Source organism: Python bivittatus, unplaced genomic scaffold (assembly GCF_059951505.1).
Source record: "Python bivittatus isolate LINGU-HERP-01145 unplaced genomic scaffold, Pbiv_v1 ctg000190_np1212, whole genome shotgun sequence".
Classification (NCBI taxonomy): Eukaryota; Metazoa; Chordata; class Lepidosauria; order Squamata; family Pythonidae; genus Python; species Python bivittatus.
Genome location: NW_028277042.1, coordinates 4842012 through 4868101, shown reverse-complemented (window position 1 = coordinate 4868101; position 26090 = coordinate 4842012). Strand labels below are relative to the sequence as shown.

The following is a 26090-nucleotide window of genomic DNA, read 5'->3' as shown; positions in this document are numbered from 1 at the left end:
CCACGATTATTTTCATAAATATAAGATGATGACTTGACATTTAGCGTAAACATAGAGACCATCTGAGAGCTATTATGCACGCATGTGTTATAGTAATAAAATTGTGGTTTACCAGAACTGGGCCGCAAAAATTTGAACATCCCCTGGTGGTTTATAGGAATACCAAAAGTTTTCTAACGGCTGTGCAGATTTTTGCAATTCTGTTAGTTACCCTAAAAAGATGAAAATTTTAACTCGGGCATTCTCCATATCGGTTATTAGAGCTAGCCATGGGCGCAAGTATAATTTTAATTGGTGCAAGATCACTACACGTTTAAAGGGTGATTTCATAGTTTTATTTTGAAATGCCCATCTTTGGAACTTGCTTCAATGCGGGCATCTCCTAACTTTCCTATCTCTGCCTCGAGTCTGAGGTGAAAGGACGGGGCGGTGATGTCATAGCCCGTCGCCTGGCGCATGCGCAGGAGTGGGTGAGGCTGGTCCAAGCGATGGGAGCCGGCGTGTGGTGGTGAGTTGCTCTGGGAGCCGCTTCCGAGCGGACCCTTCGCCTGCGCCCCATCGCGGTGGGAAGGGCCGGGGCTCCCCCCGGGGCAGGCTGGGCCCAGCAGGTCCCCTGCGACGGTTCTGGAGCCCTTCGCCTTGGGGAGGGGCGCTTGAAGGCAGAAAGGGCGGCTGGGGTCTCCAGTGGGGGGAGGGCTCCGGCCAGACCCCGCCTTAGTTCCGCTTCTGGGCCCCACATTTTAGGAAAGAGGCTGAAAAAGTGGGGGAAGGGCAGCGAAGGGCCCGGCCCATTCATTTATCCACGCTTTATAAGCCGCCTCAATGTGGCCATGTAATAAAACTGGTAGAAAACAGTAATAAACCTAGGTTTGGTGTAGTGGTGAAGGTACAAAGAAACCAGGAGACTGTGAGTTCTAGGCCTCCCTCAGGCATGAAAGCCGGCTGGGTGACTCTGGCCAGTCCCTCTCTCTCAGCCCAACCCACCTCACAGGGTTGTTGTAGTGGGGAAAAGGGGGCAGAAGTATTAGGTATCTTTCTTACCTTGAGTTATATATAAAAAGGTGGAAATATATATAAAAATTATATATAAAAAGGTGGAAATATAAATATAAAAAGGATAAAAATATAATAATAATTACAAGTCCAGCGAGGAGGGAATGAAAGCACTGTGGGTGAGGTACTCTTGAGAAGAGGGGAATATGGCCCCCATCTAACTTTTTAGGAGGGGAAATAGGGTACATGATCAAGACAGATAAAGCGATCTATGGAATGAAAAAAATAGAAACTTTTTTTATCTCATTACAGTTTGATCTGGGAGAGTTTTTTTTGTTTTTTTTTAAGAATCTTTGCCTTATATCTCAGCATCCCAGTTGAGAGGGCAGAATCCAAAAGCATTAGGGTAGGATAGTGGACATGGATGTAACACCAAGCCATTATTAATCGGGTTGAAATTTGCAGCTCAGCTTCTATGTATGTTTTCAGCTATTTTGCCAGAATCAAATCTTACTTGGTTAGAGTAGGTTCCTTTGTATATACCAACAAATGAATTAAACTAGGGTTAGATGCTGTATCTGACTGTGATAGTTGTTGTTGTAAGTGCACTAGGTGGTTTTCTCTATTTATTTAAAGAATAATTTTGTAATAATTATACAATGTTTATACTACTACTCAGTGGCACTCTTCAATTTTTGAACATATGTTTTTGTTCTAGTTTTCTTTGTTTCAGCTGATTCAGAAGACATAATGCCAGTGAACTGCACATCCCTCAATTTCATAAATAAAGCAATATTGGCTCCAATGGTGCGGGTTGGGACCCTGCCGATGAGACTACTGGCTTTGGATTATGGTGCTGATATTGTATATTGTGAGGTAGGGGACAAAGGATATTTCTGTCTCTTTCAGATTGGATTCAGGAGATAAAGATTACAGGTATTTATTTACTGAGGCAACACTTGAATTTGAATCTTACCACATCAAGTGACAGATCAGTACGTTTAGTTAGCTGTGTTTATTTTTACTATGGATTTTTTTTCCTGATTTCAATAATATAGAGGAGAAAACTTCATTTTTGCGCTGTTCACCTTCCCTCCATCTCCATTTCTGCATTTAGAACCCTTTGCCTGTGAAAGTAGAGTAGGATCAGAAGGATTGATACTGAATATTACCACTCAGACACTTGATCCAAATATAAGGTTCTGTACACAACACATCACAAGGATCTTGAGGGAATATAGTTTTGCCACTATTAAGAAACTGAGAGACAGCTTCAGAGTCACGTGTATTTGCCTTCCGCCTGTTTCTGTGGCCACTGTTGGATCAATTCCCCACTGCTGTCTTAATTAACAGAGTGTACAGGTCACTAATCATAATAAAGTAGTAATTAACAGAAATACTCTGAGTAGAGTTCACAAGTAGATTGCTAGAAACCATATTTGAACCAAGTGTTTTGGACTGATTGTAGAAGTCTCTTCCAATATTAATATAATTAGATCTGCCTCAGCAAGTGGCAGTACCTGACCAATACTGACTAGTACTTGGAAAGGAGATCACAAGGGAATTTCCAGAGCTGAAAGCTAGTCTGGGAAGTCTGAAAATATCTCAGAAGGCAGCAATGACAAGCCACTTAGACACTGTTGCTAAAAAAACAGCATGGATATCTTTTACGTTATCTGTTGCTGAGGGAGGGGATGTCATTTTTTAAAGCTGTTTCTGTTTTTTTCTATTGGGTTGAATGCTTTAGTAACTTTTGCCCTATTCTTTAAGGAGCTGATTGACATAAAGATGCTTCAATGCAAAAGAGTTGTAAATGGCAAGTATTTTATTTGATATTTGAGTGAAAAATAAGATGAAAAAGTTCTTAAGCTGGTAGTTTAAAACAATGATTAGCACTGCTTGTTTTCTTTAGATAAAGCACTTGGTAAAGAAATTAAGGTGTCTTGATACAATTGAAATTAACAGTACTAAAATAATTTGGTAATATGTTCCCATAATTCCATAATCCATATTTGAATATGTCACTCATTAACCTCTGACATGATAACTTGTGATTAACTGAACCATGATTTCCGGGGTCCTCCATCAAAGCTACAGTCTGAGTTTTTGACATACGTATTTGCTGCAGTGTGCCTCCACATGTTTGAAGTTGAGCGATGGGGTAAAGTACAGTTAGGCATAGAGACTGGTTGCAGGAGCAGCCACATGGCTGAACTGCTTTTGCAGCAGTGTTCTACTTCACTATTTTTCCTTCTCCCCATGGAAGGTGTTGCAGGATCCATTGATAAGTCTCTTGTGCATGGTTAATGCTAAGCCATGCTTCACTTGTTGTGGGAACACCCCATGTGTACATGTACACATTAACAATAAAGCCCATTGCCTGGATTATAAAAATTATTTTTACAAATTGCTCAATCAGCAAAATTTCAGCATTTCCATTTAACAGTGCCATACAAATTATAGTGCTTCTATAAAAATGCCTTGTTTGAAACTATTAAATACAAAGAAATTGGTAATTGCTAATTTGGCTTTTAAAAATCCATAATTGGAAAATCATGTCAGCCATCTGCTAATTCAGCCTGAAATGATTTTTAAAAGCATAATCATGTCTTAGAAGTTGGAGAAGGGAATTTTGATCCCTGATAATTATGTCTGACCTTTAATACCTTTGTTAGAACAATTCCCAACATTTCTTTTACCTGTCAAATATACTTCAACTGTATTTAGAATGAAGCACGTTTCAGGATACTGTAAGTGGTCTTTGTTCGTGAATGAAATAAAACTCCAGTTTGTTTTCCTAACTCTGAATGTATTTTAAGAGTCTAGCAAAATAATTAAAACATTGGGCTGTCTTCAACAGACTGCTGAATATTTTCCATAAACTCTTTGGCTGCTAGAATGCATTTTCAGAGCAGCCCAGTTTTACATTTGGGGAAGGCCTTTGACCAAATTATGGCGTAGATAATCACTCCACCTGTAAACTAACTAAGCTAAACATGTATATAATAATATGATATATATAATAACAAGATGTCCTGTTGTTCTTCCATATGACTTGTCTTATAAATTGCTGGCACATTCAACTTTATTTGTAGATTATTAAATGTATTGTTTTTGATACTTATGTAAAGAATACATTCTTTAGAAGTATTCAGAACTTATGTAAAAGTGCCATATCCAATAAATTTAATAAAGAAAATTGCAAATTTAGGGAGGCGGCTGGGGCCTTGGACAGGATCGCGCCTATGTGACCTCTCTTGCCACATCGGCCCTGACACTCCCCGTGGTTTACGGAGGAGTTGAGGGTGCTGAAGAGGGTTAAGAGAGGTCTAGAGTGCTACTGGAGAAAGAAAGACTGAATCCGACCGAACACAGGTTAGAGCCGCTGTTAAGGACTACATTATGGCAATAAGGGGGGCAAAGCGCCAATACTTTTCCGCCCTTATTGCGTCTGCAGAATGCCGCCCGGCGGCCCTGTTTAGGATCACTAGGTCCCTCCTTGGCAAGGGGGATGTGGGGGTTCATTTGCAGGGCTGTGCGGAGGAATTTTCAGGGCATCTGCAGGACAAAGTCGCTTGGATTCATTCCAAGTTAGACTCCGAACGTGGGGCAGGGTCTGGGGAGATACCGGGGGACCGTTCTTACCCAGTTATCTGGGAACAGTTTGATCCTGTTGCTCCTGAGGAAGTGGACAGGTCCTGGGGACTGTGAAGGCCACCACTTGCCATCTTGACCCATGCCCCTCCTGGCTGGTGAAAGCAGCTCGGGAGGTGACATGTGGTTGGATCCAGGCGATGGTTACTACATCATTGCAGGAGGGGGTGTTTCCGGCTGCCTTCAAGGAGGCGTTGATGCACCCCCTCCTCAAGAAACCCTCCCTGGATCCCACCGTACTGGACAATTTTCATCCAGTCTCCCACCTCCCCTTTTTGGGGAAGGTGGTTGAGAGCTTCACAGCTCCAAAGGGTCCTGGAGGAAACGGATTATCTGGACCCTTTCCAGTCAGGTTTCAGGCCCGGTTATGGAACGGAAACGGTCGCACTTATGGATGATCTCTGGTGGGAGCGGGATGGTGGAAGTGCAACCATCCTTGCTCTCCTTGATCTCTCAGCGGCTTTCGATACTGTCTACTACAGTATCCTGTTGGGACGGCTCAGGGAATTGGGGGTGGGCGGCACAGTATTGTGCTGGTTCGTCTCCTTTCTTCAGGGCTGATCCCAATCGGTGTTGATAGGGAGCGAGAGGTCTCATCCTCGGCCCCTCCTGTGTGGGGTGCCACAGGGTTCGGTTCTCTCCCCACTCCTTTTCAACATCTACATGAAGCCGCTGGGTGAGATCATCTGTCATCATGGGGTGAGGTATCATCAGTATGCTGATGATATGCAGCTATACATCTCCATCCCTGGTGAAGTAAGTGATGCCGTGGCCACCCTTTCACGGTGCCTGGAGGCTGTAAGGGTCTGGATGGGGAGCAACAGGCTTTGGCTGAACCCTGGTAAGACAGAGTGGCTGTGGGCTAATGGCTCCTCTGTATCTGGGACTTTGTCATCTCTGGTGCTCGATGGGGTGACACTACCCCAGACAGACCCAGTGCGTAATCTGGGGGGGGTCCTAGACTCACGGCTCCTGCTTGAAGAGCAGGTGGCAGCCATGGCAAGGAGGGCCTTTGCACAACTTCAGGTTGTGCATCAGTTACGCCCTTTCCTGGATCGAGAAGCCCATTGAACAGTCACTCACACCCTTGTTATCTCCCAGGTAGACTATTGCAATGCGCTCTACATGGGGTTATCCTTGAAGAGTATCCGGAAGCTACAGCTGGTCCAGAATGCAGCCGCGCGGGCTATTTTTGGAGCCCCGAGAAGGGCCCATGTAACACCACTGCTCCGCGAGCTGCATTGGGTACCAGTTTGCTTCCGGGTCCAATTCAAGGTGTTGGTTATTACCTTTAAAGCCCTACATGGCATGGGACCAGGTTACCTAAGGGACCGCCTCTCCCCTATGACTTCAACCCGTCCCACCCGGTCACACAGAGAAGGCATGCTTCGGACCCCCTCAGTAAAAGAACTTTGTCTAGCGGGGTCCAGAAGGCGGGCCTTCTCTGCGGTAGCCCCTGCCCTTTGGAACATTCTGCCCTCGGAGGTGCGATTGGCCCCCTCACTCCTGGCCTTCCAAAGGACCTTGAAGACCTGGTTCTGCCACTTGGCCTGGGGTGGGGAGGGAACATCTCAAGCAGGGAGATGGCTAGCCCCATAGTGGCTGGCTGTCCTCGCCCTGATTTTCCATCTTCTTGGATTTTTTTGTTTTTAGTATTGTTTTAATTGTATATATGGTATGTATTTTATATATATTTATAGTTTTAATGTCTTTGTAACCCGCCCAGCGTCCCCTATTGTAGGGGAGATGGGCAGGAGAGAAATCTAATAAATAAATTAAAATAAAATAAAATAAAATAAATTGAACTTTCAGTATTGGTAGCATATTTTAATCTTTGGCTGTAATCAGTAGTCTCTTATGATCTAAAAAGTGAAATCTTGAATGGCAGTATGGATGTGTTAATAATTAATTAATTAAAATTAATGTGTTAATTAAGTCCTTAATACAGACTTGTTCCCTTTTTGTCCCGCAGATATACTTGGAACTGTGGACTTTGTTGCTCCCAATGAGAGAGTTGTGTTCAGGACTTGTGAAAGGGAAAAAGACTGTGTTGTTTTTCAAATGGTATAAATCTGTATGATTTACGAAAACAAAACCAACTGCTAAAGTAAAATCATGTTAATTGCCTTGTAATTTTACTAACAGAAAAGAAATGAGGAATGTATTTTGTTTCACAAGGTTGAATCCAGAGTGACTCTAAATACTACAAGGCTGGGTTCATTCGCACTGCTAAGCCAGGGTGGGCAACATTTTCCATCTAAAAATATCTATTTTACTTTTCCAACTCGATAGGTTATTATTTTTAATACATCTTTTCTTTTAGTCAAATTTATTCCTTAAAAATGATTTTTTTTCTGTAACAATGTTACTTGATACACTACAGCTTTCTTCCTCTGCCGAGTTCCATCTCAGCATTCAGGTTCTTTCATTATTAATCTGGTAATGTGACATAAAGTTGGATACGTTCCATTAACAGTATTAAAGCGTTTTTGAGTTTGAGTAATCGTCAGCAAATAATTTTGATGTGTGTTTTTGCAATTCGCCATCTTCCCTGGCTTCCACTGAGAATGCTTAGATACAGTGATAAATATGGTTCCCCTGTATCCCAGGCATACCTGCACACTTGGGGATTTTTATTTTGCTTTTATGGAATCTGACTTGGAATGCAATAGGCTGTTTTAATTAAAGGCAGTCTGTGTTGTCCAGATTAGGCAAATGGTTGTTACTCTTCATTCTGATGTATTTCAACAAGCAATAGCTTAGGCTGAGGATAACCAAGTTCAAAAATAATATTTTGAACACAGAAGAAATGTTTATAGTATATTATAATCCCCTAGTACATTAATCCTTCTGGTTTTTAATTCCTAAACTGTTTGAACTGCTGTTCAAAAGCTATTCTTGAGGTGTGTGGCTGCACTGATTTTTATGTTTTACAGGTAGTCCTCATTTACTGACCATTTGTTCAGTGACTGTTTGAAGTTACAAAGCTGCTGAAAAAATAACTTTACAGCCCATTTATGACCTTTGCAGCATCCCTCAGTCACATGATTGCCATTACAGTCCGTATGCATTGCCCTGTGCCTGACCTGTGTTTTTTTTTCCTTCTCCCCCCCCCCCCTTGCAGAGCAGGTTGATTGGAGAGAAAGGGATTGCAAGAAAATAAACTGTTTGCTCTTCTACACATCGAAAGCAATGTGATTGCGCCAGCAGCCTGGGGCTGGGAGCCAAGGCACACTATGTAAACAGCTTACTCTTTTGAAATCTCTTCCTCTCCAGTCTCTCTGCTCTGCAGGGGGCAGAGTGGGGGGAGAAAAAAAGCAAGCGATTTCTGTAGGCAATCTCTCCTTTGCCTGACCTCCCTCCTTCCGCCCCACACAGAGCAGAGAGATTGGAAAGGAAGAGATTTCAGGGGAGTACTGTAAGCTCTTTGCATAGTGTGCTGCTCCCAGTCCTGGGCTGTGGTGTGATCACATTGCTTTTGATGTGTGCAAGACAGCAAGCAGGCACTTGAGCATTCCAAAGTGGGGCTGGGGGGGAGTGGTTAGGAGGCAAACAAAAGCCGAAGTTGTGAAACTAAGTAGTCTTGTCTCTTTCCAGCCAGAAAGCACAGTCACGGTCACATGATTTCCCACTTAGCGACTGCTTCACTTAACACAGTTTCCCATCCCAATTAGGGTCGTTAAGTGAGGACTACCTATACTGATTTAATGTACAGTGGTGCCTCGGGATACGAACTTAATCTGTTCCGTGACTCTGGACGTATCCCGAGTTGGTCGTAACCTGAAGCAAATTTTCCCATAGGGTTCAATGTAAATCCGGTTAATCCGTTCCACCCTCCGAATTTGGTCGAAACCCAAGGCAAATTTCCCCATAGGGTTCAATGTAAATCCGGTTAATCCGTTCCACCCTCCGCCTGAATTTGGTCGCAACCCGAGGCAATTTTCTCTTCAGAGCCTTACTCCCACCAAGCCTGCTCTGCATTTTCTTTGGAGCCATGCTAACATGCACACCAAAAACCTTTGCAAAACACCACAAAACACACCACAAGCCTCACCGAACGTCTCCTTGCTACCGCGACCTCGCCCACAGGAAGCCGCGACCGCGTGACAGCAGGGAAAACGGCCGCGGATCCGGTTCGTAAGTCGAGGCGAGTTCGTAACCCGAGGTAATTTTTTCCTGCCGAAGCTGGTTGTAACCCGAAATGTTCGTTAGTAGAGGCGTTCGTAACCCAAGGTACCACTGTATATGTGAGCAGCTCTGGGAGCTCTTGAGCCGAAGAATGAGCTGTAATTATCTTTCTAGAAAAATAATGCCTGTATGTTTTTCTCCTCACTGTTGTTCAGGGCACAGCCGATGCCGAGAGAGCCTTGGCAGTAGCCAAACTTGTGTATGTATCTGTCAGAATATCTTTACATGCATTTTACTTATTTATTGTACTTCTTTCCTGCTGCAATCAAACAATTCTCAGCCGCTTATAGGCTATATAAAAAAAACGTAAAACATCCTCAGTGAGGTTGAAACCAGTCAAAGCAATCATAGCAATGCTAACAATGCCACATCAGCCCCTCCCTCCAAAACATAAGGACACAAAAATGACAAGGAACAAAGAATAAAAGAAGAAAGAGAAAACAAATGGGATCAGGTATAGACTTGACTTTATTTGGCATTAACCTTTACCAGTTAGATCAGCCTGGGGTGCAGATCCACTCCAAATTTCCATTTTTCTAAAGTTTATTCTCTTTTACATTTTGCACATCTCAGGAATAAAAGTTGACAGCATTAGTTTGGCATAGCGGTTAGAGTAGTGTTTCTCAACCTTAGCAACTTTAAGATGTGTGGCCTTCAACTCCCAGAATTCCCCAGCCAGCATGGCTGGCTAGGGAATTCTGGGAGTTGAAGTCCACTCATCTTAAAGTTGCCAAGGTTGAGAAACACTGGATTGGAGTGTTGGATTAGGATTGGAGAGACCCAGGTTAAAATCCCCACTCAGCCATGGGATGACTTTGGGGCCATATGCTCTTTTATCCTAACCAACCTCATAAGACTGCTGTGTGGCTAAAGTGGAAAGGTGGAGTATTTATTTTATCTGCCTTGAGTTCCCGGAGGAGAAAAGGATAGCATTGATCTAACCAATGATCGACACACACAAATTCACCCAAGGAATTTGTAGCTGGCTAGGGTTGATGATAGCTTAAAGCTGTTGCTTATTTATGCAAAGTATTCCTTGAATTGATTAGCAGAACGGTTTAGAAACTCTGCTTGTTTCTCATTCTTCAATAGAAGCAAATTAAATCTTATAGTAAGTCTGGAAGTGATGTTCCTGAAGTTTTGTAACAAATGCACAGAACCCCAAAAAGTGCAGTGAAAGATACCTTATGGTAATTTAAAGCAGAGTTGTATTCTCTGTGGTGAAGGTGCAACTCATACATGGCATGCTGTGAATCCTGTAAGGTCAGTAGCAGGATCCTTGGAAACTGCTAGTACGTGAGCTGTATCTGGTCTGGACAGAGAGAAATTTTGCTCTTCCTGACAATGAACTTATAAATTGAAACAAACAAATAAATAAACAAACTGAAGGAAATGCTTCAGGAATAAATGGAAGGGTTCTCTTGGTTTTCTGCACAAAGATGATAGAACAAACAATTGCTTTGCATCTCACCCTTTCAGCCACTTGTAAGTTACTCTGAAAAATGAATTGCTTAATAATGTGTGTGTGTTTAAATACATGTTAACCCCCCCCTTATGCATTTGTGATTGCCTTTTTGCCTTTGTCGTTTCAGAGAGAATGATGTCGCTGGCATTGATGTTAACATGGGGTGCCCCAAAGAATATTCCACAAAGGTAAGATGGATCTTGCCCAGCTGCAATTTTTTTTTCTTTATGAATCGTGTTTATCACCTGTTGATCACTAGATGCCATGCAGTACCTTTGATTTGGCGAACATCTGCATAACTTGGAGCATTATTTGAATTATTGCCATCTTTCTTGCTCATCTTGACTATAAAAGTATGAAACATCCTTTTTCTTTCAAGTTTTTGAAATGACTCCCAGGTATTTGCAGGCTGCAAATAGAATTGCACTTAACTGAAGTAATTATATGTTGTGTCATAGCAGCTAAGTGTATTAACAGAAACCTTGGGCCCAGGAACAGGAAAACAAATTAAGTTGTTTTTCAGAATGACATGTGAATGAGCTTGCTTGCCTGTTTTTCTCTCAAGCCAGAATCATAATCAGAGTTTTTGTGTCTCAGTTCTGTCATATTGGGAAAGAGACATTAGTATTCCCTGCTTGAACCTAACAGTCGACAAATAGTGACTGAAGCCATCCTGTTAGGTTTGGCTGATTTAGCAGTGTGGACCACTTCTGATCAGTTGTGTTCAAACTAAGCTTCCCTTTTTTGCATACTAAAGATGTGAGTCTCTAGCTCCAGGAAAATATGTGTGCTAGCCTTTTGAGTTCCTGATTCACTTCTATCTGAATTATTGAGTAGATACAAAAAATCCCTTCTACTACTTCCATTCATTTCAGAGTATTCTCGGTTAATGCATGATCTGGTGGCATGATTGGGATCTAAATAGGAAAGCATTGGGAGGGTCACATGGGTTGTTCTGAACTTTCCACAAGACAGAGCAAAATATAATTAATAGACTAATATAAAATACAGCAAGAATATTTTGAAACAAGACAATCTTGGGCCGTTTGTATTGACTCCTGTGAAGAAGCAGTTGGAGTCAGCTGGTAGCCTGGATTCACACTTCGTGCAAAATCCTAATAGGATTGCCTGATTTTGGCTTAGTACAATGTGCCTACTAGATGTTGTGGTTTGTAAACTAGACAGTACAATTTAGTATTACGTGCAAACCTGGCCACTGTGGTTTATTTCAACAAATCATGATTAAAGCAAACTGTGGCTTGGCATGATGTCTGATCCCAGCTATGGAACCTTGTGTTTGGCCCATCTAGCTCTGTACGGTTTGCTTCAGATGGCAACAAGCCTCTGGCTCTTGGCCCTGCAAGCTGAATCCTTTCAGCTGCAGGACTCTTTTCCAACTTGGTGCCTTCCAAATGAGGTGGATTTCAGTTCCATAATTCCCCAGCCTGCATGACTCTCTTGTTAACCTCACCCCAGTGGTACTCCTTGTTTGGCAGAAGTAGCTGGTTTCCCTGCACAGCTTTGAAATTCTGTGGTTACGTTGCTGGATGTTCTTCTTGGTAGAGCCATTCTGGGCTGCTAAGATAATGAGTGATGGTCCTTTTTGTGTGCATTTCCCCAGGGAGGAATGGGAGCAGCGCTCTTGTCTGATCCTGACAGAATAGAATCTGTAAGTATGCTCAGTGCCCTGCTGATCATTTTCTGTTGTTATTTATAAAAACACAAGCAGCTGGAGCTTTGAAAAATCGAAGGGGGCTGTGAAAGGCAGCAAGACATGAGAATGTTGAGTGCAGTTGTATCAAAAATGTACAAGTGTCACAACTAACTGATTTTTTTTTTTGCTTGCTTTTTGTTATGTCACTTCTGTAGTCACTCTCTGTCTCTTTTTTCTCCTTTCTCCACTACCCTTCTCCCCCCTCCCCCCTCCGCCCTCCCCCAAGCATGTATAAGTTTCTTTCTCAGAGTAATTCTTGATGCATCTGAAGAATGATGCATCCCTAGAAAACTGTTAGCCTTGCATTTTCCTTTGCAGAGTGATGTATTGTTTGCTTGGCAGTAACTCTTAACAGAGTTCGGGAACATATTCAAGCTTCCCATATTCCTAGTTCAGTGCTTGCCTGGAGGATCAGGCTGTGATCAGAAGTGTACGTTGATGGCAGTTTGCAAGCACAGCTGCGGACCTTGTTCACAAGAAAAGTGTAAAAGAAATCGTTAGGGTCATTTGGCCTGTTCACCGTTTGGTTGAGGACTTGAGGAGGAGACGTGACTTTTTGGAATGAGCAAAGAGGCTTTTGCAGTATTGGCCTAGGTTTTCAAAGCAATCACTCTGTATCCCTTGTCCTTAAAGGGTGCTGTTGTCTCCTGTTCTTTAGATTCTGACCACTCTCGTCAATGGCGTGTCTAGGCCAGTAACCTGCAAAATCCGAATTTTGCCATCGGTAAGAACATATTATAACGTTTCAAATAATGCATGTTGGGGGAAAAAAACTGTCCAATGTTTTGATGCAAAAATTCAGTAAACATTTTGTTAGCAGCAGTTGCATTGAGTGAAAATGAAGGGAGATAATGTTAACCACACCTACATTTGGCTCTGGACCTTTCAAATATTAGCATAAGATAAAGCCCCAGCATCTATGAGGATGTGGCCACTGAGAGATAAAAAATTGTTCACCACTACTTATATGCCCTTATCTGGGAATAAGACCCATTAAACTTAGTATGTCTTAACATTTCTAGGTAAACATGCCTAGGATTGCGCTTTTAAAACTCTCTGGTAACAAGAGCCCAGATCAGATGTGGTTTCAATTGGTGCAGAACCTCTATTGGAGTTTAGGGGGTACTGAGATTAACCTATGTAAAGTCCATGCATTAAATTACATGCCTTTGGAGAGCATTTGTATACTGAACACATCACACTGTGTTACTCAATTTGTTAAAACAGAATTTGCTGAAAAAAATCCAATTGCCTGGGTTCCCGAGGCACCCTGAACTCAAACTAACCACCCACATTGTAATGGTGGGTTCTCACCCCTATAAAGTTTCAGGAGGCTATTAAAGAAACAGTTACAAGATTCTGTTGCCTGCTTCCTCACCAGGAAGGCTATTAGAGTGGGGGCTTTCTGATTTTATTTCTAACAACACAGGGGCATACTGGTTCAAAATTGGAAAGAGTTTATTTGCTGTAATTCTTGTAACCCCTTTCCATCCATCTCAATAAATCTCACTAAAGACTTATACTTGAAAGAAGAATCACTCTGGGTTTTATGCAGCTGCCAAGAGTCTGACACACATTGTAGTGGGTTGAGCAAGCCCAACCAATGGAGGACACCATCTGGCCACCACCCAAAAGCCAAGCGCAGCCTTTTGCCTCAAAAAAGATTGTGCGTACTTGTTGTGTTGAACCCAGTCTTCGTTTAGCTTCAGGAAAGTTAAGTAGCAAACTTGGGTGAGCGTTGATTTTTTCCCCCCCCATTTTCAGAAAGAAGAAACTATAAGATTAGTGAAGAGGATAGAGCAGGCTGGAGTTGCTGCAATTGCAGTTCATGGAAGGTAAATGCATCCTCCATCTGAAAAGAGAAATTCTCATTAGTCCTTCTGTACCATAAAAGTCTATCTGGCTAGAATTGGATCTGCTGGTAGAACATTCTCTGCTGCTAATCACTGATCTTCCCCTTTTGAAGGAAGAAAGAAGAGAGGCCCCAGCACCCTGTCCAGTGCGATGTGATCAAAGCCATCACTGAGGCAGTTTCTATACCAGTAATAGCCAAGTAAGTAGAACTAATTATCTCTAAGGCATCCAGGTGTACTAATGGACCACATAGTAAGAAAAGTCAGACTGGAAAAATGGCTATGTAGTTGCACCCAGAGCTGTGTGTATGCACCATTATGGTTCTGCATGTAAGCAATCCACATGCTGCACAAATAAAAGAGGGATTGTCTTTACCTACTTTATAATATTTGCATGAAGTTGCACAGTGTCTTGGTTTCTCATTCCTGTGGGAGGGAAACCCCACTTCCATCTCCTGGAAAACTGATTCAAACACCCTGGCTCCTGAGACTTCAGCAGTGATTCTGCATGCACATCTGAGTATATATTTGCTATAACTTTGTTGCTATATTTTGCTTTTGAGTGTTGAGATTCTCAGAAAGCCAAATTGACATCTCATACTTAGTTGGTGTGGAATCCCAACCTATATGCAGTAAAACGTAGAACTAATATTCTAGTACTTGTCAACAGAGATGAAGTTCACACATCATGCTAAACCAGTTATTTGGTTTTGGTGGCACGTTGTATGAATGTAGGTGTTAAAAAAACACTATGGCTCATGGCTTAATGTATTGTGTAAACCTAGTTAATTGTAGCTTGTTGAGTAAACTGGTTAAGCAAAGCAGGTCTTAACATGAAGCTTAGTCCAAAAAGCTGCACTGGTTGACAAAGTGCAGTGTGAACATAAAGATTCCTAGTTTAAATGTTGCCTCCCCTACAGTTAGCAGACTTTCAGACATTTGCTGTACTGGGGTATTAATACTAACATTCTTAGTATTAGACCTGGGGTGCTCATATTGCAGCCTTGGTTAAGAGGGCCCAGCAGAGATTATACTACCTGAGACTTCTCAGGAAACAACTGAATGAAAAACTGCTGGCGACCTTCTACCGCTGTACTATAGAGAGCATTTTAACCCACTGCACCTGTGCATGGTTTGCTAGCTGCACAGTGGCAGATAGGAAAGTGCTCCAGAGGGTTACCACCACTGCCCAGAGGATCACTGGTTGCCCTCTCCCCTCTTTGGAAGAACTTTATAGTTCCCGCTGCCTTAAGGAAGCTCAAAACATTCTTAAGGACCCATCCCACCCGGGACATCCTTTTTTTGAACTATTACCATCTGGCAGACGGTACAGGGTAATGAAAACAAGGACAAATAGGCTGAAGAATAGCTTCTATCTTAGAGCTGTAACTATACTGAACTCTACCGTATAGTGCAGTATTAATGCAGCATCAGGGGTTGTGCAATATGGAATGTGAAGGTTGTGTTATATGTGTTTTGTGTTCTATGGTTTTTATATTTTTAAAGCTGCACTGGGGTGGCATTTAATTTTGTTGTACAAGTAGTACAATGACAATAAAGATTACTTTGACTTTGATGCATGATGGACAGACTGTCTGTGTAGTGCTTGACCCTTTGAAATGTTTGATGTCCACTATTGAAGGTGTCCCATCCTTTAAAAGTGAGGAACACTCGTCAGCTGCTTCCTGCAGAGTTTTATTGTTCTGCAGAACATACAGCATCTAGTCGGCCATCTGCATCACGTTCATGCACCACTGCTAGTAATGCATTTTGTCCATACTGATGGAACAATGTCCTTCTTATTTCAGTGGAGGATCCCATGATTTCATCAAAGAATATTCTGATCTTAGGACCTTCCAGGAGGCGACCACAGCATCTTCAGTAATGGTTGCCCGGGCTGCCATGTGGAACCCCTCTGTCTTCAGGAAGGAAGGTTCTTTGCCCCTGAAGGATGTCATGCAGGAATATATCAAATACGTATGTATACTTGATAGTTGTGTCTTAGGAAAAAACATTTGTTTATGTTTGCAGTGACATAAAGCCATGGATAGTGTTCGATTCTCCTTTTTTTCTGAATTTCATAACAGCAGGTTTTAGCAATCCTATACAAGAGAAGTGCAGCTTGTGATTCTTGGCCTAATTTCCAAAGCCTTTAACAAGTATACAGTCTGCCCCCCCACTGCCCCCCACAGATGCCCCTGGGGAAAAAAGGAGCCATCTCTGAAGCTTCTGGTGCTGCATGCTCCCCTCCCAAACCATATGAGAGCTAATGTGGGTTAGGCATTAGGGTGTTGACTAGCACCTGGGAGGTTCTTGTACACCCTCAGCCATAGAATCTCCCTTGGTGACTTTGGACCAGTCCTTCCCTCTTAGCCTATGTTACCGGGTTACCATTGTGGGGAAAAAAGGAGGAAGGAGCACTACTGTCAGGTTCAGCCCAAAAAACTCCAAGAGACAATGCAAATATAGTTCCGTTGCATTTATTAGCTTCCACCTCAAGACAGAATCTCACCAGACTGAACCCAAGTTCCCAAGCCAGCCAGCCAGCCACAGTACCGTGAATTCCTTAGGGAGGTGCCAGCCTCATCTTCTTGAACTTCCCACGCTCCTGTTGGGGGCTAGGAACACGCTTATCTCCCTAAGCCTGGCCTTCATAAGTCCATTCCATCACAACTATGTAAACATCCTTGAGATCCTGAAGGAAAGGTGGGATATAAATCTAATAAATAAATAGATATTGTACTAATGGGAATGTTGCCCTTAATACAGTAATTGTTCCCCCTCTGTAAGCTACACAGTTTGTCCAGTTACATCTCTGATATATGACTTTTTAGTACCAATTTTCTAACATATTTTAAAATGTCCTGCAACTCAAGAGAGTTGGAAATTTACCTTTCTTGAAATGAACTTGAGAATTGGATTTGAAGGCTTGGGCAGTCTCCCCTAATGAGATCTGAAATGAATACAATTGTGTTCTTTGTGACAAGGAACCTTGTAGGTACAAAGAGTTTTAGACAGACTGAGTATTTCAGCCTCAGAATATGAAGAATCCTTTTGACAGAATAACCTGCTAGAGACAAAATTTGAAATATTTGCATCCCTGATTATAAAGCTGTTTTGTTTTTTCCTCCTTCATTAAAGTGTTGTTACTCATCTTGTTTTCCTTAGGCAGTGAGATATGATAACCATTACACCAATACAAAGTATTGTTTGTGCCAGATGTTAAGGGAGCAATTAGAAAATGCACAAGGAAAGAAGTTACATGCAGCACAATCCTTGCAGGAAATCTGGTAGGAGCATTTTCATGTTTTTATTTTAATTTATGTGTCCCTGGATAAAGCCAATAGTGTAAACTACTAAAATGCAAATGTGTTAAAACATTCGTTAAAGTTTTTAATGCAAAAACTTAATACTTCTGTTTATTCCTGTTTTTTTTTTTTAATGTAAGTTCACTCTCATTGCGGGAAGGAAAGCTTCTGTTTGGGAATTTGGAATATTCTAATCTTCATATTGCTGATATGATTTTTATCTTACTCATATTATTCATCTTATTTCATATTATTCAAAGCAATATGAAAATCTAAACATGAAATTGTCAAGATGAGTTTCTGCTGAGCACCATTTGGTTGGTTTATTTTTATTATCAGAAAACCCCCATAGACCTCAAAAGCTTAAATGTAAGGGGTTGAATCCAGGCTAAAATAACATTCTTATGCATGTCTACTCAGCAGTAAGTCTTTAATGAAGCCTCTTCCCAGGTAAATGGGGATAGGATTGGCATCTTGGTGGGCCACTCTTGTTGCACTAAGTTCTTTATGATTTAAATTTAGCTAACTTGATCCAACTCAAAATATTTGCAAGCTTTGGGGAAAAAAATGTTCAGAAGTAACATTTTTTATTTTAAGGGCTGGCTTAAGGAAGCATGTGATGTATCTGGCCTGTAGAATGACACATTTCTAAAGCATTTTCTGTTGGTTAAATTTTTGGAGAACAAATATTTAATTAAATATTAAAAGTTGACAACTTTGGCTAGGTTTCAGAGCATTATTAGCTGCATGCTAGTGTTTTGACATGCACACCTCTGTGCTGGAGTTTCTGTCAGCCTTTAAAGGGAGGCCAGGTTAGGAAACACACACCACAGAAAACACTAGAACTCTATTGATATAGATTATAATATCAGAATCTTGAAAGCCTGCTTCCCCTTCACTTCCTCTTAAATCGAAGGAAATCAAGGTGAGCAATCTTTAGTTTCTTTCTCATACTTTCCTGTTTTCCCAGGCTAAGCTCATGTTTAACTAATGATCTTGGCATATCTTCTTCAAGGCTATCTCTTTACTACTCTACAGCTTCCCAGGTTGCCCTATCAATGCAGCTTGTCAGTTTATAATTAGAAGCCACCCAGTTTATATGTATCTAGAATTCATCATAACCCCATTTTTCACAGACCCCATTACATTTGTTAATCAGCTATCAGTGTAATAATATATGTGTCAGACTGTAACAATTGCTTTGTTAGCAGTCACTGTCTGTCACTGATCCCCCAGTAGCTAAGCGTATATGTAATATCCAGCTTTCCCAGGCCTCTCTTCAATACATCAGATAAAGTAGACTGTTTATGCAATAGTAGATTGGTCAGTCTGTAAGATGTCACAACAATCATTTATCCAACTTGTAGACGTGCAGCATATATTTTTAAAGATTAATGTTTTGAGTTGAAGCATCTGATTTTCTGTCCTCTCCATAATGTCATATTAGACTCATTGTGCAAGAACACAAAAGCACTTATAATAGATAAGTAATATGAATGATACATTTGGGGCTTTTTTGAGGACCACTGAATATGCTTATGAAGTTAGGATCTTGGTGCAACCTCCCTTGTTGCTTCAAATAATTGCTTCTGATTCTTTGGATGCGAAGTTTGGGACTGCTTTCTAGTGGCCAGTCGGTGTACTGCATTCCACTTGGGAATCCCCAAGACAGGAAGGTCTTTGAGGTTACAAATATATTATGGCAAAAGGAGGAGGCAGAAGAGGGGAGCAGAAAGGCTGAACATTGTCTTCTGTTTTCTCTCTCAGCTTTCTTATCCCTAATCACTACTAAGGTTGGGTTTCCAGTGCATATGTTTTGTGGGGCAGCAGTTACCTGGCTGGGATAGATCTCAAAAAGTTAAGCACAGTTAGGCCTGCTTGTTACTGAATGAGTAGGCTAAACTTCTCAGAAGAAGACAGTGGCAGGTGGATTCCATATTTTTGCCAAGAAAATAACAGGAGTGTGTCTATGTAGTCCCCAGGAGTTAAGTTTGTTTCAAAGGAGTTTTTAGCTTATTTTTTTAAAGAGGAGTCTTTACCTCTTACTGTATAATCAGTGCTTTTCATAATATATGTATGAATGTGTATGTTGATAAGCATACATATACATATATTTCATTTTCAGAATCCGAGAATATTTTTCTAGAATTAATTTGATTTTTTTTTTTTAAATTAGCGAAGCTTTTGAGATGAGTAGTTTCTTCCAAGAAGCATCCGATTTTCTGGAGAAGAAAAAAGTTTCACTACAAGTCAAGAACCAGAATAATGATGATTACACTGAAGACACAGATGTCATCAAAATGGCAGTTAGGTTTGATAAGTAAGTAAGATAATTAGCATCCTCTGTTTCTTTTCAAGACTAAACATAGAGAGCTTCTATGTTACACTAAGCCATAGGCTGTTCTAATCTTGGTTTGAATAAGTTGGCTGTGTCCAAGCATCACATTAATCCATGATTTTAATCATGTTTTGTTGATGAATATATCATTAATGAGTTGGGTTCACACAATACCACAGGTGCTGGCTTGCTGTGTCAAATTAGTCTCAAGCCAGCACAATTTGCTTCAAAGTTAGTTGCTCCTGCATTTTCTCTCTCAATGTTTGTTGGGTTTCACAGGGACAGCCAGCTCTTTTCTCCATCAGATGGTGTTGGCCAAAGCTGGACTCATCCTACAGGCTTTGGAGATATAAATAATTACACCAAGGGTGTTATGGAGAGAGATACAGAGATCTATCAGTGATCTCCAGTTGCATCTGGAAGGCAGTTTTGGACAGAGTCTGCTAGTATAATAGTTTCCTCTGACAAAAAATCCACAAAAAAGCCCCTTTATTTTTGAAAGGAATTTTTTTTAAAAAGTTTTCGTTCTGCTTTGTCACTTCCTCTATAATCAGACATGCCTTCCTGCCCACCTCCCACCTTAGCTCCCCAAAGTTGCCTATATTAGGGGAAACTGTTAATGAAAACTATGCAGATATTTTAAAGTCAGCCTTTGTAAAATGATGATAATAAACATCTATTACAAAAGTGATGAACTGGAATATACTGTGCTGAACATGGATGCTAAAATGAACCAGATTTCTGCTAATCTGCCGACTTGTTTCTAGCCCTTACAGTGATAAAGATACATTAGCTGAAATGTTCGCTGAATTCTCAGAAGATAGGGCATGAGTTCCACAGTATTTGCCAGTGAGGCTTCGTTGCCCTCCATAGCTCCACTGCCCTCTGCGTGATTAGGACAATAATTCTTCTAATTAGTTGTTATTAGAATTAGTTATTTATTCCTGTCAGCTCTTTGGAGTAGACCAGATCAGGAAACAGACTTCACAGCAAGATTAGAACTACATTTTCTTGGTAGGCCATAATAACAGAGTCTTGCAAGCTTGATTGGGCTTTACCTCCCCTCCCTCTTATGCCCCAGTGAACTAGGGAGGAGTTTGCCTGCGTCACTTCCAAATACTATCTTCCTTCTCAAGACTTAAGGAATATTTCAGCCCCTCTTCTTAGGAAACAGTTCTTGCCTGTTTCCATCAAGGTCATCTCCCTGATTCTCTACAGTTTTTCAGGAGCTCATAAAACTGGTTCACGTATGTTCCTTGACTATTCACTTTGTCTTTATCATGTTTGTATCCTACTGCAATCCAAAGATTCTCCGCAGCTTCCCAGACATGAAAAGTTAATTACATATTCATAGTACTATACAGCTTAAACATATTTAAATCTGCCTCATAAAATCATAGCCCCGTTATCCACAAGCATTACCAGGATAGAAAGTCAGAAAACAAAGAGAAAGAATAGCTCAATAATGAACTCAGCTAGAACACTCTTGAAAAGAGCTCAGTCTTTAAGATCTATCTAAAACCCAGTTGGGAGTGAGCTAGTCTGATCTCTCTCGGGGAAGTATTCCAAAGCACTGGAGTTATCACTGAAAAGCAGCACCTCCGGGCTTCAACTCCCTTCACCTCCCAGAAGAGTGGGACCTCCAGGAGTTTCTCCTTATATCATCTAGTACAGTGTTTTCCAAACTTGGCAACTTTTAAGATGTGTGGACTTCAGTTCCCAGAATTCTATCTAGTAAGTTGGACTGATTGGGCTTTACCTCCTGATCTAGTAAGTTGGACTGATTCAGGTTGGAGCAAGCTATTGAAGATTAATGCAGCCTCTGGCCTACAATGTGTATTCATTTATTCTTTCTTTCTGTTTTTTTTACTCTTCAGACGAGAGTATCCCCCACAAATTACACCTAAAATGTATCTTCTGGAATGGTGCAGGAAAGAAAAGCTTCTTCAACCTGCCTATGAAACAGTAAGATGCTGTCTCCTGCAAAACATTCACAAGAACGACACTTGAAAGAAAAGCAATCCTTCAACTCAGAAGGAACCCGTATTAAGTTCGGTGGGACCACCTTCTTAGTAGAGGATTGCTACTTCAGGATGGTTTAATTATTGTGTACAAATTAACTTCCCAAGTAGTGTGTCACACTTATGTACTGTGTTTCTTCTCACCTGGAAGTTCCTTCCAGGTAGGAGAGGGATGGGTATCACACCGCTCACTGGTGTTCTCCAGCCTCATCCCATATTTTATAAACATGTTTTAGAAAACCTAAAAGTCTCTAAAGTCACACAGTCTTGCCAGGAGCCATGAAATCAGTGCAGAAAGTTATGGATGTTGAATTCTTGCAACATCTCATGTAAGAATAGCAGAATTTTGCTGAGGTTAGGTGAATTCTCCAGCCTCCATCAGATGAGGCTGAAGAGCTTGTTAATCACTGAAGCTGGAAAGGGGCAGAGGTGAAGCAAATTATGCCAGCCCTTATGCCAGTCAGGTAGAAAAATGGCCCACCCTTTGCTGTAGAAATGCTTCTTGTAGCATTTATCACTGGGAAGGGGGACTCATAGCCACCTACCCTTTATCTGTCAAAACCTGCCCGCTGTTTTTGTGCTGGATTGCAGAGGAAGATGTCTTGATTTCTGCACATCTGGCACAGACAGACTGCGGACTGGAAGCAGCACAGGCTGCCTGGTCCCCCCTCTGTCCTCCTGCTGCTTTGTTGTGGAGATTGGGGAGAGGAGGATCAGATGCAAGATGATTTTGTCTGCAGTCAGGTAATGCAGGGGCTGCTTTTTATGGCTTCTGCAGCTGTTCCTTCTGCTGAAGAATGAAAATGCTTGTGAAACTCAGTGGAATTAGGTGGGTGGGTTGGGATCCTTGAAGGCAAAGGAAACAGGGAAGTCACAGGAACATGCAGCGTGAATGCAGTTTATGCACCCAGCAAGTGGCCATGTTCTCTGCTTCCTGAGCAAGCGTGGAGCAAGAATGGTATTAAGAGAAGAGAACTCTGGTCCTGCCCGTTGCTTAACAGGCCATCCCCTTCAGGAACACAGCCCTTGGCGGACGGGATCTTCCCCGCCTCTGATCTATATGGCAAATTTGTTTGTTAAACATCCCCTAAAAGGAAATCTTGTTATGCTGGTCTATGAGCATAATAAATATTTGATTTGAAAAGGGAATCTTGCACTCCTGAAACTTTGGCTCCGATAGCAAGAGATACTTGAGGCCTGTGCAAATATTTGTATGTGTCCTGTGGGAATTTTGACACATTCTGCTTGTACACTAGGCCCAAGCATGTTGCATGACAAGCTGCTTTTGAAATTCTCCAGCTTTTCAACAAGCAGTTTGCTCTGTGTTCTGGAGGAGCAGCTGTTCAAGAAAACCAAAGAATTGAAAGCCCCTTTGAATGGGTTGGACCAGCTGCCTTAAGCTTCTGGATCCTAGCTTAAATTGCTGCTGGTTGTTCCCAGCGTTGAACTGAAATGCCCCACCTGTTGGGGATTTGATAGTTTCACCAAAATTCATTCAAATGCATATTGAATGGATCACTTGTGTTTACTTCAAATCAAACTACCCTTCATTTCTCACCTTGCTTTAGATTGAAAGACCACGGGATAGACTTTTCTGTTCTGTTGTGACAGTTGCAGATCAAAAGTACAGCTCAACCTTATGGTAAGTCTTTGGGGAGCTGTTTTTGCAAGGGGATCATTTGCTAGAAAGAGTGAAGTTATTCAACAGGACAACTTAGAGGTAATAATAATGCTACTGAACTTTTGTATAATACCTTTAGATGTTCTTGTATGCGAAGCTGATTCAGATGAATGGCTAAAGAGCAGGACATACCATAGAAAATGTCAGGCTGTTGCCCTCGGTAACATCTGGGAAGGAGTCTGGAAGTTTTTGGTTCCATTTTTAGGTAATCCAAAGCATGGTTAATCTTAACTATAGTTAGTTCAAATTCTCCAATCAAATTCTCCAACCAAACCCTAGTTTAGGAAGGCATATACTTTAAGTCACCACAGATAAGCTTAAATATAATTTATGGTTCAAGCGACTAGTCCAACTGCTTTTTCTAAAACCAGCAGATGCTTCTAACATCTATGCAGCTGTGCCAGAAGAGAAGAGGAGGGAATGGCGTACACAGCTCCTTCACATAATGCTAAACTATGATTGAGAATTGCATTTAAATGTAATCCTAACATACTAATAATTCTTACATTAATCCAATAAGGTAAATCACGTTATTCTTGATTGCACACAGGGGGACTGGCTGATAAGTGAAGTCTCTTATCACGTAGAAAATTCATGGCAGAAGTTAGATTCAGGATGGAACTTTATGGTTTTCCACTGTGTTAAAATAGATGTGACACTTAGTAGAGAGGTTGGTTTCCTGATACTTTTGTGTACTTTGAGAGGAAAAAAATGTTGAAGTAAATCAGCATCTGCCTATCCATTTCAAAACGCGTCAGACTGTGAGTGCCACAGGCATGTCCAGTGGAGTTGCTCAGTTACCACTTCCCATGGATGTCTGCTATAAACCCTGGGAAGCATCTGCTGTGCTGACATTTCTTACGGCCTTGGGGTGGTGAAGCCAGTACCCCATTTGGGGTAGTTCTGACTTAAGTTATGCTGAAGTGTTTTTCAGTGTCAAATTTCACACATGGCAGTACATCTTGAAACCCCAAACGTTCAACCCCATATTCAGGAACTTGCTTAAGGCAGAAGCTCATAGTCACTGCATGGCTAGCTCAGCTGCTTTACAGCAGTGATAGATATGCAGTATATATTCTGCAGAATGTAGAGTTTGAGCTTTATGTATATACGTCTGCTCCGGGGATTACATTCTGACCCACTTTTTCAAATCAGTGGAAATTTGACTGTTCTCTTCCCAGCCTTGAGACTGGGAGACATTTCCTCAGTGTTGGCATGACATTTCTGTCTATCCTAAGAACTGCTGGTTCCTTACTTGCAACCTTCAGTCCTTTCAGATTTGGGGCCAGCCCATGCCCACTTTAGAGCCATCTCACTTGAAGCACGCTGGGTGGAGGACAAGGGCGTGCATCAAGAAGCCAGAACAGCTGCTCAGATAACCACAGAAGCTCCCTGGGTGACTTGGGCCAGACCCTGTCTCTCAGCCCAACCTACCTGGCAGGATTGTTGTTGTGGGAGAAGATAGGAAGGGACGCAGTAAATATCCAGCTTGGTAAGGTACAGATTTGACTGAGGCCTTTCTGATTCCCTTTGCCACATTTTCTCATAGGTGAAGCAACTTTTAGGGGTATAAAGCTCTTTTTTGGGTTGAAGGAAAGAAAAGTTTTTGGCTGTTCTCTTTCTTTCCAGGGAAAAATCCAAGAAGCTAGCAGAACAAGCTGCGGCTATTGCCTGTTTAAGAACTCTTGGCCTCCCAGAAGGAAAACGGAATGAAAATACAAATCACACCTTGCTTAACAAACGCAAGAGGCAAGACCAGGAACTTTTGAACTGTGGTGAACACGGAGACAGCTTTGCGACGGAAGCTCTTTGCAAGAAACCTCATTTTCTTCCCAAAACGTCTCTTTGCAATGGTTCCTGAACACCATGCTATGCTCGCTGGTGTTTTCCAACTATGCAGCTCCTGATTTCCACCCACATTCTCTGCCCTTTATTTTTTTAGGATGCAATCAGGTGGAACAGGTAAATTTGAATTTTGATTCATGTTACTTGGGATATGCACTGCATTTCTTATGGCTTTTTCTTTTGCGCCTTTTAATTGGGACAGTTAAGCCAATTGAGCAGCTTTATCTCCATGTCAAATTCTCTTATGCCAGGGGTCCCTGGCTCTGGATGTCACAGGGCAGGCATTCCTAAAATTCCTTATTCAAATTGCCTGCAATCTCGCCAGATCATTACATCTTGCAAGATACTGGCTCTCTTAACCTGACCATCTCGTGTTTTTTACCTGAAATCTTATGACGTGCATGATGTTTCAAGATTTTAAAAATTTAATGGTGGTTGCTTGCACACGCTGCAGGGCAGAGAGGGGGAAACATCTCATGTTGCCTACAAATGCCACATTGCTGACTCTGTCTAAGGCAGTGTTTGTCAACCTTGGGAACTTTAAGAAGTGTGGACTTCAACTCCCAGAATTCCCCGGACAGCCTGGCTGGCTGGAGAATTCTGGGAGTTGAAGTCCACACTTCTTAAAGTTCCCAAGGTTGACAAACACTGGTCTAAGGGTTAATGAGGGAGATGGAAGCTTAATTCTGAATTGTTCTGATTGGAACTTATCTCAGAATTTAATACTTGATTTACAGCTGATTCTTCTCTAGGGGAAGAAATGGGTGATACAAGCAAACAAAATGTACAGCTTGTTTAATGTCAGATGTTTGGGTACAAACTAGTGATTCCCCTAATACTAATTTTATCCAAGGAGGGCAGGTGACCAGAATGGATCTAGGAACCCTATTCCATTCTTTTGTTCTTACATTTTGCAGGGCATAATGATTTTAAATAATACGGAATTGTGATACTTTGAATCTGCATTGCAAACAGTGGTCCTTTCATTTATTGTTTGTAAGTAACAATAAAAAGGCACATCATCTCCGAA

At 41.6% G+C, this 26090-nt stretch overlaps 1 protein-coding gene across 2 annotated transcripts; it reads left to right on the top strand.

The window, feature by feature from the left end:
• Positions 1–422: 422 nt before the first annotated feature.
• DUS2 (dihydrouridine synthase 2) lies at positions 423–26090 on the top strand. Of its 2 annotated transcripts, XR_015795259.1 has the most exons (17): positions 423–508; positions 1712–1869; positions 2764–2809; positions 6620–6711; positions 8991–9034; positions 10428–10488; positions 11922–11969; positions 12673–12738; positions 13779–13849; positions 13981–14067; positions 15676–15844; positions 17036–17157; positions 19352–19495; positions 21391–21478; positions 23103–23176; positions 23295–23420; positions 24845–24981. XR_015795259.1 is itself a non-coding variant. In XM_007426064.3 (16 exons), exons 2-16 carry the CDS (start codon positions 1744–1746, stop codon positions 25074–25076), a joined length of 1470 nt encoding a protein of 489 aa, XP_007426126.1. In that variant the 5' UTR covers positions 423–508; positions 1712–1743; the 3' UTR covers positions 25077–26090. The 2 variants fall into 2 exon arrangements, 1 of the variants encoding a protein (XP_007426126.1); XM_007426064.3 differs by lacking the exon at positions 23295–23420 and having other exon boundaries at positions 24845–26090.

What these genes read in the sequence shown, in the direction of transcription:
- DUS2 (XM_007426064.3), top strand. Translation starts at nt 1,744, where the DNA reads ATGCCAGTGAACTGCACATCCCTCAATTTCATAAATAAAGCAATATTG. An exon ending in CTGATATTGTATATTGTGAG is followed by an intron (nt 1,870 to 2,763) that starts GTAGGGGACAAA and finishes CTATTCTTTAAG; the next exon opens with GAGCTGATTGACATAAAGAT. An exon ending in GCAATTGCAGTTCATGGAAG is followed by an intron (nt 13,850 to 13,980) that starts GTAAATGCATCC and finishes CCCCTTTTGAAG; the next exon opens with GAAGAAAGAAGAGAGGCCCC.